The sequence below is a fragment of the Camarhynchus parvulus genome, chromosome 5 (assembly GCF_901933205.1).
Source record: "Camarhynchus parvulus chromosome 5, STF_HiC, whole genome shotgun sequence".
In the NCBI taxonomy this organism is placed as follows: Eukaryota; Metazoa; Chordata; class Aves; order Passeriformes; family Thraupidae; genus Camarhynchus; species Camarhynchus parvulus.
Window position 1 is genome coordinate 29,185,660 of NC_044575.1, and position 16,525 is coordinate 29,202,184.

The 16,525-nt window shown below is 42.9% G+C and overlaps 1 protein-coding gene across 2 annotated transcripts; it reads right to left on the reverse strand.

The window, feature by feature from the left end:
- Window positions 1-1,121: 1,121 nt before the first annotated feature.
- On the reverse strand, window positions 1,122-13,031 carry PLEK2 (pleckstrin 2). Of its 2 annotated transcripts, XM_030949739.1 has the most exons (10): window positions 12,926-13,031; window positions 11,616-11,729; window positions 8,934-9,098; window positions 7,845-8,026; window positions 7,052-7,143; window positions 6,532-6,719; window positions 5,918-6,019; window positions 4,490-4,573; window positions 3,309-3,387; window positions 1,122-2,140 (listed from the first exon to the last, which is right to left on the reverse strand). In XM_030949739.1, exons 2-10 carry the CDS (start codon window positions 11,661-11,663, stop codon window positions 2,013-2,015), a joined length of 1,068 nt encoding a protein of 355 aa, XP_030805599.1. In that variant the 5' UTR covers window positions 11,664-11,729; window positions 12,926-13,031; the 3' UTR covers window positions 1,122-2,012. The 2 variants fall into 2 exon arrangements, with proteins under 2 accessions (XP_030805599.1, XP_030805600.1); XM_030949740.1 differs by lacking the exon at window positions 12,926-13,031 and having other exon boundaries at window positions 11,616-11,757.
- Between the last annotated feature and the right edge of the window lie 3,494 nt (window positions 13,032-16,525).

Here is a 16,525-nt window from a genome sequence, read left to right on the forward strand (position 1 = left end):
TGTTTCCCCCCCATACACACTCACAGCAACTGCAGAGCTATAGCTGGTCTGGATAAATCTCAAAGCCTTTTGCTGAGAAACACTTCTGGCTGAAACACTCCCAAACTGCAAGATTTCTGATGTTATGCAGTATCTCATCCTTATGGCTCCTTACCCCCTCAGGCATGCCAGGTGCCAGAGTTCAGTCCTCTGTGGTGGGTGGCCATTGTTAGCCTTGTGACTAGAACTGGGCATTATGCAGGTGATGGGTCTGAGAAAAGAGAAGTAGGAGATTTTCTTATAAATGAATTAGGGAGTCTGATGGGCCCCAGCAAGGCTCATGTTATCAGGAGGGAATTGCATTTTTTGGAAGCTCTGCTCAGTCAGCACAAAAATATCTGTGCCTTCCAGCAGAGAGCAATAAATGCCTTACCTGCCTTACCCTGTTTCTTCCAGGCAGCTTTTCCAGAATTGAAAGGTTTTGACAGCTGTGGATTTCACAGTCATCTCTGGACCAGCCCTAGGAAATGGTATCTGCAGCTGAAACTGCACTGCCCATTCTTGTTCTTGCATGTAATTAAAACTGCACCTTTGCTGGCAAACTTCTTTATGAGCTCTCTTAAATGCTTGAATGCATGTAAGTGTTGTGCTGTTATTTCATTGCTGTGGCTTTTGACGAAAATCCTAAATACATGGCTATTCTAATAAATAAACAAGCATGTGTCATATTCTGCCTTTGGTGATGAAGGGACTTCTTTTCAGTACACAACTCAGAGAACAAAACATCTGTACAGAAACGAATCTGTGGATAGAGCGTTATCAAATTCCTCTATGACTTCAGGGAAGATGTTGAGCATGCTGCCTTTTTGAAGGCTCTGCAGAATGTGGCTGTCAGATACAGGTACTAAACTAAAAAAAGAAACCTTATGAAAATAGTGTATCAGCAGGCTGATTGGGTGTTTGAAGAATTTCCTACATTCCATTTTACCTTCTGGTGTCTCAGTTTGTATATAAATCTAAAATTATAGTGTATTAAACCATTATTTTTCATATACTCAGACTGCCCTCTGAGAAAAATCACATCTCTAAAAAGCACAGGATATTCAAATGCACGGGGGTTTTTTGTTGTTTTTGTTGCTTTTTTTTTTTAATATTTAATGATATCAAAGACAAGTTTAGTAGACAAATAATGGAAAAAATAATGACTTAAGATAGAAAAAGCAATAGTGAGGACTGCTACTACAGTTCTCTGTCCAAATGGTGCTCCAACATAAATGGACTTACGGTAATTATCAGAAGGAAAAGTCTTGCTTTTATGGCTGAGGGATTTCTTCCAATATATTCAGTACCAGAAATTGTCTGGAACTTCCATTGCTCTGCTTTGATACTCAGGATCCTATTCTGATGTGGGACATTACCAGCATAAGAGTAATCTATATGGGTGAGGAGCAAGATCTTTTGTTCTTTTCCAGTCTAACAGAGCACTAAATAGTAGAGCAGATGGATGGACAGACAGACCCTTGTTTGTTTTGCAATGCATATTATCCTGGCAGCTGGCTTGTGGCTTAGCACAAGATTTGTGTGGTATGCCAAGAAAGGCAGCCTCAGACACCAGCACCTTTCATGACTTAGATGTTTCAGTCTTAAATAAGTTTATGAGCCCCTTTATAAAGGGAGAAGGAGCAAGACAATTCTGCTTTAAGATAAAGCACAACCTGGATCTGTCAGACATAGACTGAATACTTGTACAAAAGATCCTTTTCTTCCATCTTGGAATATCTTGACGTTTCTTTGTAAAGCCCCATTTGTCTGTGTCCACCTGTTTTGGTCTCTTGCTTAGATGGTAAATTCAAGCTGGGGGAATTATTCTGGATCTACATGATTTGGTCTGCACGGTCTCCTAGGACCTGGTAGGTGTTATGTTGATTCAAATAATGAACATTGACTATCAAGGAAAAACAACACTCCCGGACAACGAGAGCAGGAAGTTGGTCATAAATGTGGTTTGTCATTTGGCATGGAGTCCACATTGCTCATGTCAGTGGCTTGATTGCCTCAATCCACTGCACTCGCTCTGCCTTGGAGCTGGCCTGGATGTAGTAATGAATGTCATTTTTGGTGATGATTTTGAAGAGGTTGCCTTGCACATTGCCCTTCACTCCTGCAGAGAAAAAAAACAAACGACAGATCAGGAGGGTGCACAGAGAAAATCTTTCTGGCAGATATGAAGCTTCATAGGGAAGAATTTGAATTTCATAAATTAGAGAATTAAATCTTTCCTTTTTATTATGGACAAGACATCTAAAGCTTTTGAGTCTTTGATTTCCCTCTTCAAAACCCCTGGAAGTGTTCAGGGCCAGGTTGGATAGGGCTTTGAGCAAACAGGTTAAGTGGAAGTTGACCCTGTCTGGCAGGAGGACTGAAACTAAATGATCTTTGGGGTCCCTTCTAACCCAAACATTTGTTGATTCTGTGATTCTATGATAATATAGTATAGACACTCTTGCCACAGATTGTATGAACTACTGTGCACTCTACAACATATCTAAAATAGTCTCTTTTTAGGTGGAGACTATTACTTGAGTTATACACGGAATGAATGATGAACCCCTACCATTTTGCATGGTAGATTAGATTTTCTCCTGCCCTTAGCTAGGTTCCTCTTAGCAAGGAGCTCTATTGTTCATCATGTGCCCCTGCCCCCCAGACCAAAACTTTTTTAGACCTTCTCTTTAGAAAGATCTTCTGTATTTGATATCTGCACATTGTGCTTACTGTCATAAAATAAATTGCTTTAATAGCAGAAACACTTATCTATGAGGCTGAGGCTCTAGACAAATGCCTGAGCTAAGCCTATGCTCCAGCAGAACTGGTTTTTTATTGCTGTCTTTATGTCTCCCCTACATTTGGGTTCTAGCAGGTCAGAAAGGAAAAGGTAATAGCATAAGTTGAGAGGACACAGAAATGGATGGCATCAGAAAATGCCTCAAGACTTCGAGTTAACACCCAAAAAGAAAGTGGTTTCTCTTTGTTAACTCTGGAATATTAATCACTCTTAGGACTGTCTCAGAGATCATCTGACTAAGTAAAGCCCATATAAAGAGAACACCCAAGATATGTAGAAATGACACTAAAAAAATGAGTCCCCTTTGCTGTGGCCAACCCAGCAGTACAGGGACTTGTGACCTGCCTCCTCCCTTGCTTGCAAAGGGAAATGGACAGTCAGCCCACCTGTGCATACAAGCAGCCATACATACAAACCCATACCCAAAGACTGTGTTGCCATGGCATACATATAAATGTGTGAAAGTTCAGAGTCTTGTGCTCACCTGCTGGGACTCCATTGTCCTCCAGAGCTGAGACAAGACAGCCACGAAGAGAGAATCCACCTACTGGCTTGTTATCTTCCTGCAAGGAAAAGGAAACAAGGCATAGCTGGAAAACATCATCATTTCCCAGAGCACATACATCACTTTTATGAAGTTGGAGACATAATAGTGGTTTTTCCAGGCATGAAACATCCATGTCACAAGAGAAATCAATTAGAACATGTAGTTAAAGGTATAGCTATATTTTTTCAGTCCCAAATGTTTCTCTAATGTAGCTGGGCATGGTGTAGATCAGTTAAAAGCACAAATGTAGGCAATCACACTTCAAATGTAAGTATGGTTTTATCAATAACAACATACTGAATTATATATATTTCTGTAAGTATTTAGCTTGCTGCTTTGCACTGAGACTGTATGGAAAAAATCTGGCTCTTTTCCCTAGTTGGCTGGCACTCTTGTTTCTTGCCTTCAGGTTCTGCAGTTTCAGCTTATAGCCTTACAAGGATAATTTGCAGTGGAAAAAACCCCCAAAAACCATGAAGGAACAGCAAACAGAAAATGAACTGGCTCCATAAGTTCTTTTCACTGGTATGTTGTTTTTACTCTCTTCAAAAGTCACATAAAGCATTTCTATACACGTTCTTCTTGCAATCCCATTTGGCTTTGTGGTACCCTAAGTATCTGAGTTGCTCACATTGATTATTATATTCATGAACATAAATTCTACTTTTCATGAGAAAGTTTAAAACTGAGTAATAGAAATTCCTATACATACTTTGGCATTAAGAAGACCCCATTCAATGCTGGAATAAGGATGTAAAAAATCCCAGTACCAGTATGATCCTCAAACAGTAGGATTTCAGCCCAGAAAGATCACAACCCAGGAAGAAAGCCTGCAGGACCATGGTCCCAGACTGCGAGGGTACAGCAAGACAGCAATCCCAAGAAGAGGAAGCTGCTGCTCTGCTAAGGAAAAGGAATCTCACTGGGAAAAAGGACAGAAGATGCAGGGGTACAAAATCCTACATGGAGAACCTCCTAGGGTAAGGCCATTGAAATCTAATTCCTGGAAATGGATAGAGGAACCCAGAATGACAGAAACATTTACAGTGTAACTGTATCTTCACTGTAATATTTATGTTTCTAAAAGGAATTTCTGGAGATGGTAACTTCCCACTCACCTTGGTGGGATCATAGTAGTGCAAAAAAGCAGGATCAGCTCTCAAAACAAATTTTCTCACCTTCCAGTTTTTCCTCTTGTGCCCCTGCAAAATGGAAGAATTAAAATTACTACTTCCTGAAATGACCATTTTCCTACAAGCTGAAGGGGAGACATAAATACCAAAACAAGAGGGTTTGGACTCAACAGAGAAAAATATTTCCTAACATCTTGGTAATTCCCATGACCTTCTGCTTATCTTTCTTCTTCATACATTGACAATTCCTTCATCTCTTCCTTCCCTGTGCTGGGAACTAAGAAAGCAGAGTGACAGGAACAAATAGTTATATCCCTCATTCCTGCTTTTCATTTCAGATTAAATATGGGTTTCAGATTAAAACCCCATGTTGTGTTCTCCAAAAGGGTTATGCCAGGTCCTTTTGCAGCTCTTTACTCTTTCACCACAGCCCTGTCACTGCTGCCAGGCCTGTGCCAGGCCCTGGGAGCATCCCCTCTCCTGGAGGTTTGGTGCTGGGACCAGGGCCAGCCCAGGGCTGGGGCTGCTGGGCGCTGTCCCTGGCTGCTGCTGCCCGTGGGCAGGAGCTCCTGGGCAGCTCTTGTGTCCTGTGCTGATGGGAGCTGCCCTGGCAGCCTGTGGGGATCCTGCAGCACCCTGCCAACCCTCATGGAGCCCTGGCAGCTGGAGGAGGGAGGGTTGGGTTGGGAAGCATCTGGTGATCCAGTTTGCACAAAGGTAAGGGTGGGGCTCTGGGTACAAGGCTTCAGAATAAGAGTGTGGCCATGCAGTGCAGGTAGGATTCCTTCTGCAGGTGGCTGTGTTATGCTTTAAAAGAGTGATTTACTCTCATCTTATTCATATCAAGTGTTGGAAACTACATTTTGCAGACCAAGGGTCAAATCTTGGAAACAGTTATTGCCAACAGGTTCTTGTGCCCAAATACCATGTTTCACCACCACCAAAGCACCCATGTGTACATGATGACTGCCCACAGGTAAATGTCCACTTCATACAAAGGTCAAGCTACTCAGCTTAGAAATTTGTCTCTGGCCAGCCACACATCCTCACTGTTCACACCACCTGGGTGGGATAGGTTAAACCAAAGGAATGGTGGCTCTGCTTGGAAGTGGATCCTACCTCTGGTAGGATTTGGAGTTTGTGTGGCACTTCTACTTTTGATGCTGTTTTGTACTTTTCAGTATATGCTCAATATGTACAGAATATCCAATTAATCCTGCCTGAGCAAGTTCCATAGTTCACTTCTTTATAACTGGAAACTCTTAACTGCAAGACCTCAAGTACTGACAGACAAGTTAGTTCTGCTGGGCACATCCGTCCAGCCATCATTGTATAAGTCACATTTACTCTCTAAGAAACCTAGGAGCTGTACTTTTTCTTGTTTCCTGGGGCAGGTTCCAAGACTATGCTTACCTGTTTCACTAAGAATCCTTGCTTCACAATTGTGCCACTTAATTCAGAGAGGTTAAAATGGACCTCTTCCTTGGAACTAGTATTTTTCTTACTGCTCTCAGCCTGCAAATAGGGAAAAGACAGTTCCACTTTTAAATTTAAACAGACTTTTAAGTAGAAAATTCTGCATTTTATTTTCCTTAGCTGTTTTTAGCTTGTATTTCATGAGTAAATTCTACTCCATAGCTCTGCTGCTCAGCCTTGTAGGACCAAGATTCATAGGCAACAAATTCCAGTTGTAAATCTGCACATGGTGGGTGTAAGTTCTGTGGCCTTGAGCTGTAGCACAACTACAGCACTGCCTCCAGTGCATGCAGACACAGCACTGCACTCCAGGGACACACCTCTTTTAATGCCCAATTATGTAATTTGTAGATCCCTCCATATCCATGTAGCTATTTGGCTCCAGCAAAAGTGCCAGTGTTAGTACTACTAAAAGCCTAGAGCTGCTCCTTCTGCAGATTTACTTTCTGAGCCTGCACATTTGCCTTTTGTTGCAAGCTGTGCACCTGTACCCCAAACTGAGTGTGTGACGAGGGCACAGGAGGTGCCTGTGAAGGAGCTGCATCACTCACAAACATGTACAGAGCAGTGGAGTCGTCGAGGAACTTCTCAGAGGGGTCGCTGGAGCGCGTGGCCTCGGTGCTGCGGACCCCCACGGGCCTGAGGAAGTTCTCATCCATCAGCATGGATGCCAAGGTGACGGCCTCGAATCGTGACACAGCAAAGCTGTTGGAGATGAGCCAGTCCACCAGGGCAGAACCTGCAGGAAGAAAGGCAGCTGTCATACCAAGACAGTGTGCTCTTCTGAGGGTAGGCAGATGGTCTCCTGCCACACAGGTTTTCACTTGCAGAAGCATTTTAGCACCATCCCAAAGATTGTCAGAGAAATGCAAAGTTGACCAAAAAGTCTGGGGTTCTAAGTATACTTCCATACATCCAAAGAGCAAGAGAGAAAGATGTTGGAGAGCTTGGTTGCACTGCCAGGTTCCACTGGGCCAGAGCTTGTCCCACTATGAAGGCAGTACAGTAGCTCCCTTATCCCTGCAATGTGGCATATCAGATGTGAGGTGGCTCTTTGCCTGCCAGATGTACCTGTGAAGGTCTCTTTGTATCTGTTGCCTTGATCCAAATTGCGGGTCAGCTTAATTCCAGTGCTGCTGTCATACATTCTCTCCACTATATTGCTGCAAATGAGAGCAGAGCACAACATCAGAGATGAGAGAGGCAGGCAGAAATAGTTGTATACTTTCTGTCAGTGCCAGGGGTGTCCTCATGATTACCCACATAAAGATGGGAGGTATTCTAGGCACTCCCCCAGAAGCACTGTCCTAAGTACATTCCAGGAAAACTTTATTCTCCCAATAGCAGCACTAAACAAGATGTTTCTTTCAATTCAGAGCACTGCAAACTGATCCATAGTCAGCCCAATTTACCTGTTCAACACAAATCAAATTAATGTAAGTCTTCTGTTTCTTAATCAGTCTCCATTTCCTCTTATTTAAGATGAAGCACCCCAAAAATCCTAGTCTGGATTCCAGATACCAGCTTTGAAAACTCAGCAACAGGGCACAAAGCCACTATGCAGTGCTTCCCTGATGTTACATCCTTTGAGGTAATACATCTCCCCAGGGAGAACATTTGCAGCTGACTAGGGAGGTCTTCAAGCCAGCAGTGAGGTGCCTGTGCAGAACCCACATACTCCCAAAAGATGATGGTCAGGAAAAAGTCCATTCCCTGTGCAAACCTAGGGCAGCCAGTTCAGGGGTTCATGGCCACACAGGAGCAGATCTGTGCAGAAAGGAGCTTCCCTTGGCCCTCCCTATCCATCAGCTCAGACACTTGGGAAACTACAGCAACAACAGAAGGAGAAATCATATACACTTACTGGAGGCTGATATTTTCTAGCAGTTTGAAAGAGTTCTTCATTCTGTGAAGTTCTTGTACCTGTACTGGATGACCAGCATGAATAGCTCCAGTGATGTCCAGAGCCCAAGAGTCACGTTCTTCCCTGGAGCAACATTCAAGGAAATAGTCTGTATTGGTTTTTGTCTTTAGTTTGATGAGTAGCTGTGGAGAAAGGACAAAGCAATAACATCATTTAGCTATTTCACTCCTCTTGCATTTTGCTTTTGTTAGCACTGGCCCAAGTGACACAAGTAAGTCTGACAGTGCGTCCCACCTGAGCAGTTCAGAGCAATTCTTGTTCAGAAGGATGGTGAGCACAAATCTGGGTTGTTTTTGATGGGTTTTTTGTTGTTATTTGTTTGTTGTTTGTGTTTTTTTTTTTGTTTGGTGGGATTTTTTGTTTTGTTTTTCTTTTGGGTAGTTTTTTTTTGGCCCTTCCATCCCCCTCAAATCCCTGGGTTTTCAGTTATTAACACGGTTTACATGGATGGAGATCCTGGAGAAGAGAGCAGACCACACAGATGGCCCACACAGAGGAAATCTGCATTGCTGCTACCTGTGGGAGAGCAGAAAAACACAGAAAGAATGTTTTCTTCCAGAGTCCTCTTGCTGAAAACTTTCCACAGCAGCAATATCCCATTGGTGAAGGAAAGGGAGTCTGATCTGGCTGCCTGGGAGCACCCCATGGATACCCAGGCTTTAAGGCAACTACCACAGGTGATGTTTCCCTTTTTCCCCACCCTCCTCAGGTTCTCTTGGGTTGTTCATGTCCTGTCTCTACACACTGTTGGGCTGATGCACTTACACTTTTTCTCCTCACTGTGTGTACAGGAGAAGTGGCTGGGATTGTTTTTTTGTTAATAGCTGACTCACATTTGGGCACACAATGAGGGATTCAGTGCTTGTCCCAGTTACATTGCTAGTGGCAGCTTGCTTTTGGCTGGGCCTAATTCTGGAAACACCCCAGTGGTATGGCTGCAGTAATCAAAGAAGCCAGGAGGAGAGGAAAAGATAGGAAGAAGTTAGAAAACGAGTGACATAGAGAAGAGATACAATTTTCCAGTCATACCGGTCGGTTCTCATATTCCAGGCATGGACAAGTAATAGTGCAGCCATCCAGAAGGATCCTGCCCTTTGGAGAAGGCTCCTTCTTGCCTCCTTCAATTTTGTAATACAGCAGCTTATCCTGGAGCAGAACAAACCATCTCACTTTCCAGTTCCGAACAACATGTCCCTGCAGGGGGAGAAATCCACATAACTGATCGTACCACAAGCACTGAGAAATGGCCACATTTTCTTCTTGGCTTCTTGTATGAAACAAAGCACAAGGAGTCATTGTGAGTCCTGTTCTCCCTGAAATACAAATTTTAAGTAACAAAATAGCACAGATCCATCACTATAAAATCATAGAGGGATAGAAAAATGCTGTGCTCTTTCTTCAGCCTGGAGAACTTTGCTGGCACAAATCGTTTCTCATAAAAGCTCACAGGAATTATCCCAAAGAGCTGTTGTAGGTGCACACCTGTCTGCTGACAGCACAGGCTAAATCCAAAATGTGAGAGCTCTTGGCAACCAGCTCCTCCTCTCTGGTGACCCTGTGTGCTGTCTTTTTCATTTTGATGTGGTGCCAAGTAGTTTTGCAAGGGCTTTACTGGGTGAATTGGCTTTTTCTCACATCCCCCCTTACTGCTAATGAGAAGTTCATTTCAATCCCACCTGTCTCCAACCTCCTGGGCTAAAACATTCCCTGTGCTACTGGTTCCTGTAAAGGAAATATGCTTTTTGATGACAAAAGACTGAATGAAGGCTGCTGTTGAATGCCTCATGGATTATATAATACAGACAAATCCTCCTATTTTTCCTCTGTAAACAGCCCCCAGCTCTTTTTATTCTGGTTAAAGGACAGCAAAGCCAGTGAGGGCTGGCACTGGCAGGCTTAGTCCTGTCTGATGGTGTCTGGTCCAGCTTGGCTGTGCAAGAAGCTGACTTGTGTTCCTACAAGGGATGGAGCGTTACAGCCAGCAGGCAAAGCAGGGGGTAAAGGAAGCTCTGACACCTGGGATAGGGTGGGCATGGCTAGAAGAAAGAAACATGTAAGGTCCAGTTGTGGCATGAATCAAAGCTCATTAGTTCTCTGTAAATAAAGGGGAAACCCAGAAATCTCCAAGTAAAGGTGGAGTAACAAGTCTCTAAAATCCAGGGCACTGTAGTCTATACTAGTCTATTTCTAGTCTATACTAAATATAATTTATGTATCTCAGATTTGTTCTCTCCTTCTCTTTGTGTTCCTCAGGTCTTTTTTTTCACCTGTTGTAAAGTTGGCCATTTTTCCTGTATGTTCTTTGCTATGGCTCTATTCTTTCCTTCTGGAAAATGTTCTTTTTTCTCGGGAGGTCACATTACCTTTTTTTATTTATCTTTACCTAATTCCACACATTCATTTTATATTTATAATGCATTACAGTACATAATTCTGCTATTTAGAATGCATTTAGATAATCTCCTTGCTTCTCTTCTTATGAAAGCTCTGTTTTCATTACCTGATCCCATCCCTTTGTCCTTTTTTCTCTGTGGATCCCTGGTTCCCTTGTCCCTCAGTTTCCTTTAGTTGTCCCCTTTGTGCTCCTTCCTGCCAAGCTGTGTATTTGGGTGATGTTGCACAGACTGGCAGTCACAGCTCCATGTACTGCCAATCACCTATTCCTCTCACTCACTTGGTGCCTTGGCTTCCCATTTGAATTCAGTAGCCACTTAAGAGCCAAAAAGTACAGCTGTAGCCCTGAGAGGAGACTGGCAGCTGTGATGCTCTGCCCTTGTTGCAGAAGGCGGGATGGAGAATAGTCTCTTTTCCACACAGAACTTCATTTGGCCAGTGTCTGGCCAGGGAGCCCTGCCAGGAAAACTCCTGACCAGGATTACTTTCATGTTAGCACCAGAAACACTGCCACGTACTGCACAAAAGCATTTCCCTAGGCGTGGCAAAGCTTTGAACAAACCTCTCAATCACATTTTTTTCTATGAAATCAAGGATCATATTAATCATTGAGACAGGTTCTTGGTACTAAAAGCAGTTTTTGCCCCTTGCTAAATTGCCTCCTTTTGTTCCAGCAACGATTGACTTGGTCCTACAGGGAGAAGTATTGGGAAGGTTGAAATCTTTCAGCTCTTTTCACCACATTTTGGCTAGAATTTTCTAACAGCACTGCTTGAGGAGAATGGAAAAAATTAGTTATTTCAAAAGCATTTTTAAGTTTGCATTGCTTTGATCCCCTTCAAAAAGGGGATCAAAAAAAGTGGTCGTTTCTCCATTCTCTCACATGAAATGGGAAACTGCACAGACATGTCACTGAAGAAGGCACAAGCTATCCTAACCCACCCAAAACTTCTCCTCCTCTCCATCCTCCCATGGTGGCCCCCTGCTGCCGTGGGTGTGCTCCCTGAGCACAGAGGTGTGCGAGGTGCAGCCGTACTGGCTTTCCAACACCTGAGGAATCAATCCTGATGGCTAATTCACCTTCCTCTGCAGAAATGCCAGCATAGGGAAGCTTGCTGGGGGGGGGGGGGTTGGTAGGGAACAGCTGCAGTTCATGCAGCTCCCCTGGGAGGAACCTGCACAAGCCTGGAGGAGCTCCTTTCCCAGGAGGAGCAGGCAGGAGTCCCCGACCCAGCGCCCCGCGGGCTCGGCCCGCTCCCTGCCCAGGAGCAGCTTCATGTCGGAGCGGAGCCGGTCGGAGGGGAACAGAGCACTCACCCGCTTGACGAGGAATCCCTCCTTCAGCACTCCAGCTTCTTCCTCCATCGTGGCCGGCAGGGAACAGAGCAGAGCCCCCGCCGAGAATCGCCTGAGCCCTGGCAGCCTGTCCCTCTGCACATGATTTGTTTAAGAAAGCTCATTTTTTCTTTGCTCCCCTCCTCCAATGTGACGCACTCTCCCTCCCCTGTTTTTTTCCTCCCTCCCTACCTGTGAGACATTAGTTAAACAGCGAGCTGGCTCTAATGTTTTACCTGCCCTCGGGGAAGCAAAACAAAGGGATGTCTAAAAGAGATCTTGAAAGAATTTCACAGAATTTAGTAAAGCAAAAAACCACCACCGAGAGAGCCGTCCAAAATAAACAGCTAGAAAATGACAAATCAGGTATTGCATGGGAGGGGGAAGCAGAATTTTAAACCGCATCCCTCAAAACTTCAGACTAAACAACTACCACCTAAAATTTCTCATCTAACAAACCCATCTCTCAGGAGTTCTACAGATAAGCACAATTTGTAAGTGTAACATACAGAATGTTATGATTACAAGGAGATTTTACAAACCTTACAGTAACTTTTTGCTGAAAATTTATTTTCCCAAAGAAGCTCCAAAGCACCTGAGTCCACTCTACTTTCAGTGACCCTTTGGTATGTAAACCAAGATTCTCAACCTAATATTCTAAATCTCTACATAAGCAGGCTTTCAGTAAAGCAGCCTGATCCTTGAACACTGCAGTGACCTCTTGTACCTCCTGAATGCCTTGAAACAGAGTGCCTTTTGTGTCTAAAGACAATCTTAATGTTTATTGTATTTCTGAAGACTTTAGCCACTGTGACAAATCTGTTTAATATGAAGTAATATTTCAGAGAGTGCTGCTGTTCTGAAATAACAACCTTTGCTGTACTGTCAGCATTCCATGACTCTCACTAAAATTAAGGTGATGAATGTGGGCAGAGCTGTGGGCTGTGATAAGAAATACAAGGTAGAGTACAGCAAATAAACAAAAGCACTCGTTGCTATGTTAAGAGTCCAGAGGTCAGTAAGACTAAGTGACTCCAATATCAAGGGGCACACTTTCATGCACCAAGGAAAAGGAACAAACAAATAATTTCTTTATACATTTTTATAACTTTTAGCTAGGAATAGCAAGACACTGAAGAATTGAAACCAAAATTGTCCTGGAGACAACCCAGAGAAGAGTCCTGCAGAGGCCATAAGAATACAGTGGGTGACTAACCACTGCTGGAAGTTAGAAAAGTTGATTCTATATAAAGAGAAAACATGCTGGCTGAGATTTCAAAAGCAGAAGTTACCTGTGTAGCTCCTACTGTACCCCTTTTGACTCTTGGGAAAAGGCCGGCAGCTACCAGGCAACAGGCTCAGTAAGTCATATCCCAGTATGTTTGCTCTTCAGTCCCCCTAAGGTACAGTAACAGAACACTTGGAAAAGAACTCTGTGCTGCTGGTATATAATATCTTCAAAGTTATCAATGGAAAATTTTGTAGTTTTTAAAAATATAATTGTAGCCTTAAATAAAGAAATTAACCAAATGTTTTTTTGTTAGTTGAAAAAATAATCTCCATCTCTGTAATATATCTATAGATATTTGTAGATAAAAGCTGTATTCGGAAGCAGAATCTTGGAAAAAAAAACCCTGATAAAGCCAGTAGGAAAAAAAAATCAGCTCGCCATGTTTTGTACATCAGAATTACACTGGAGGGGAAAAAAACCCCAAAAACTCGAGTCTAGGTTCACAAGAGACATTACTGCTGCATGCATTTCCTGGACATGCACTCTTTATATAATCAGCTTCAAGAATACAGTGTTCCACAGTTTGGTATTTGAGGTTTGACTTCACATTGTTCAGCTTGTTACTGCAGGCAATTTAGTCAAGGTGCTATTTCATGCTAGGGAGGACAGGTAGAAGCTTGCAGGGGGCTCTGGCTCAGACAGTGATCTCAGATTTGCCCCATAAGCAGTTCTCACTGAAGACCTGACAAGGTCCTTTTCTCCAGCATTCAGACCACCCACAACTCTGAAGACAGATCTTGGCAAAATTAACATTAGCAACAAAGAATTCTATTGTCAAACTGCTGGTGAAAGGTGAAACAAACCTTGATTCAGCTGGTCATTAAACAACAGGTTTTGTATCAACTACTTCTTATATAGAGCCTTCACTTCCTTCAATACCTCGACTCAAAAGTATTTCTTCAGTACTTTGGATATTTATGATACACACCCCTTCCTCCCTGTCTCATTCTGTAGTTAATCAAGGTTGAAAAACTGCCCCTGTACTGCTCCCTGAGGCTGAGTAAACACAGATCTTTCAGGGTCAGGTAGTATAAAATGAGTCAGTAGATCTGAGCTGTCGTATTCATGCAGGGGCCGGGAATGCAGGTTCTGGCATTGAACCCTTCCGGTGGAAAAGGCCATGCTTCGATCTGGATAAACTTAGGGAGCTCTACATCACATCTTCTGCGGGCCTTAAAACTCACTGCAGAGAAGAGCACTCATTTCCTCAGATAGGGTCCCATTTTAGAGTGCTTTCCACATCAGTGTAGTATTGTAACAAAAAAAGAACAGTTGAGTGCTTGACATTTTCTTGCCTTTGAAGTGACTCCCGAATTCTTTATATGCTACAGAATTTGGAATGGGATGGCCAGAAAGAGTTGCCTTCAAGACCACAGAATGGTACTCAGGCATTCAGGAGAGGGAGGAGCAGCCTCCACAGTTCTGAGTGTAGGCCGTGCTGTTTCAGCTGGCAAATCCTGCTGGCACCTCCCACTCAGTCCTTCAAGAAGTCTCACACAGCTGATTCAGGGAACCTGCCCAAAGGAAAACCCCATCCCATGCTCTGCTGTGCCCAGCGTGTATCATCATGTCACACACTGGGGGCACTACAGACACCACAGTTTTCAAAGCAGTTCCTCAGGACTTTGCCCTCCAGTGCAGCACTCCCAAATTAGTTCCTTTAGTGAATTAGGGATGAAATATTATGAAAACAAACCACATCAAAATGAAGCATGATGAAACATTTCTAGATAGAAGTGAAAGACAACAAGCATTCAATACTATTCTGACATAACAGCGATTATAAAGTTAACTGTAGAAAGGTGAAGTATTTGGAAATAGTTGTTTCATTTTCTACACTCTTAAAAATCAAAGCGCAGGTTCTGCTATGAAGAGAACACATCAGGTCCACTGCACCTAAAGAAAAAAATCTATGAGCCAAAATCAGAGAGAAAACAGCAAGAATTTGTATTAAAAACCAGACAAACCTCAATAACCCCAAGGAAGCAGGGAACCCCTTTTTAAGAAACCAGTTTTCCCTCATTAGAAATGGATACTGGGCTGTGCATTACCAGACCTGAGCCAGTATACCCGTTTGGGTTGGATTTTTGCATTAAGTCCTTACCAGATATTGTAAGTAAAACTGTTTCCAATCTGTCAATCTTAGAAAATCAAACTGAGGTAGGAAAGTCAAACAGAGATCCTTGCAATGAACACATCAGGCTGAGCCGTGTCACAGGTATTCCTGTCCCCTTCCCTTCCACTGACTATGTTAGGTGCAAGTGGAGGTGTTGGCCTTGTGATTACAATTGTGCAAACAGCACAGCAGCTAATGAGCAGCAGGAATGTGCTGCCTGGATTTAGCAACTCAACAGAGACATTCACAAATGCATTCACAAATTTTAAGCACTTGGTAAGCAAAGGCAGTTTCACAAATGGAGAAAGAGCCAGGTTAAGACACAAGGCATCAGCTCAGCAGCTCCTTGAGATCTTTAAGTGGTGGAGCACAGCAAGTCCCCAGTACTCCCTCACTAACAGGCCTCCAAAACATGCATCTTATACCTCCTCCTCCCTGCTCCTGCAATGCATGAGAAGGATCTACCAGGTTGTCTCGTGTCTTTTATTTATTCTTGGTTGAAATATGCTCAAGAGAATAAATTGGGAGAACCTGGGTTTTATCCTGCCAGGATAACAGGAGATTGGAATGCATTTATCTGAACCTGCTTTGATATCATCCTCACCATCTTGGTCATTTTTTTCAGGCACCCAGAACTCAAGACTCAGACTTTTACCCATCAGCACATTCCAGCTCTAATTAAAAAATGCTCTGGTAGCTACTGTAGAAATTTAACAAACTGCTAAGTTACTGACAGAAACAATGCTCACCAATTAACACAGCAAAACAGCTCTCACAGATTATACTAATTATAATCCCTTCATGGCAGTCCTTCCTTCCTTGCAGCATGCATGGCTCACTTATCAGTCCTTCTTCCTTTACAGAATTATTATGGCATGGAGATCACAGGGTGATGGTTTTAAAATACTTTGTTCTTTACTCCAAGTACCCACCTATTGTGTTCAACAGAAGTTAAATCACTATTTTAGTGAATGGGCACAGTTGGAAAGCTGTCACACACAGCTGCTGAAAAGACAATTTGAGAAAATGATTAAAAAATATTTTTTCTTCATTTTGTGAATTTGCATTCAAGTATTTCTGAACAATCTGCAAAGACTGAAAGTTATTTACCTTTTTTGGCTTTGCTTTACTATCAGGTTTGGGTACACATGAACTTCTCTGATACCCCACCATGGAAGAGCAACACACTGCAATATGTATGCCCTTTTAGAAAGCCTTTTGTGGCAACACCACGTAGCAAGCAAATAGTTTGTACCATGGCAATTATAAGAATGTCTAGTTAAGGCTCAAGGCCTCATTCTTCATGCATTTTCCCTCTAGCGTAACAAAATATTAAGAAAAAAAATGGGCAGTATGGGACACGGCAATGACAAAAAAAATAGCAACACATTTAGAAATCTTGCAAGTTGGAAAGATTACTTAAAAAGCACAACTATTTCCCCTCAATTCCCACTGACAAGGAAAACAGGAAATGAAAATTCTTTT

Coding starts and splice junctions, on each gene's coding strand:
- PLEK2 (XM_030949739.1), bottom strand. CDS start 11,663: ATGGAGGAAGAAGCTGGAGTGCTGAAGGAGGGATTCCTCGTCAAGCGG. Junction 4,574..5,917: donor AAGGATTCTTAGTGAAACAG/GTAAGCATAGTC, acceptor TCCATTTTGCAG/GGGCACAAGAGGAAAAACTG. Junction 2,141..3,308: donor GGACAATGGAGTCCCAGCAG/GTGAGCACAAGA, acceptor TTTTCTCTGCAG/GAGTGAAGGGCAATGTGCAA.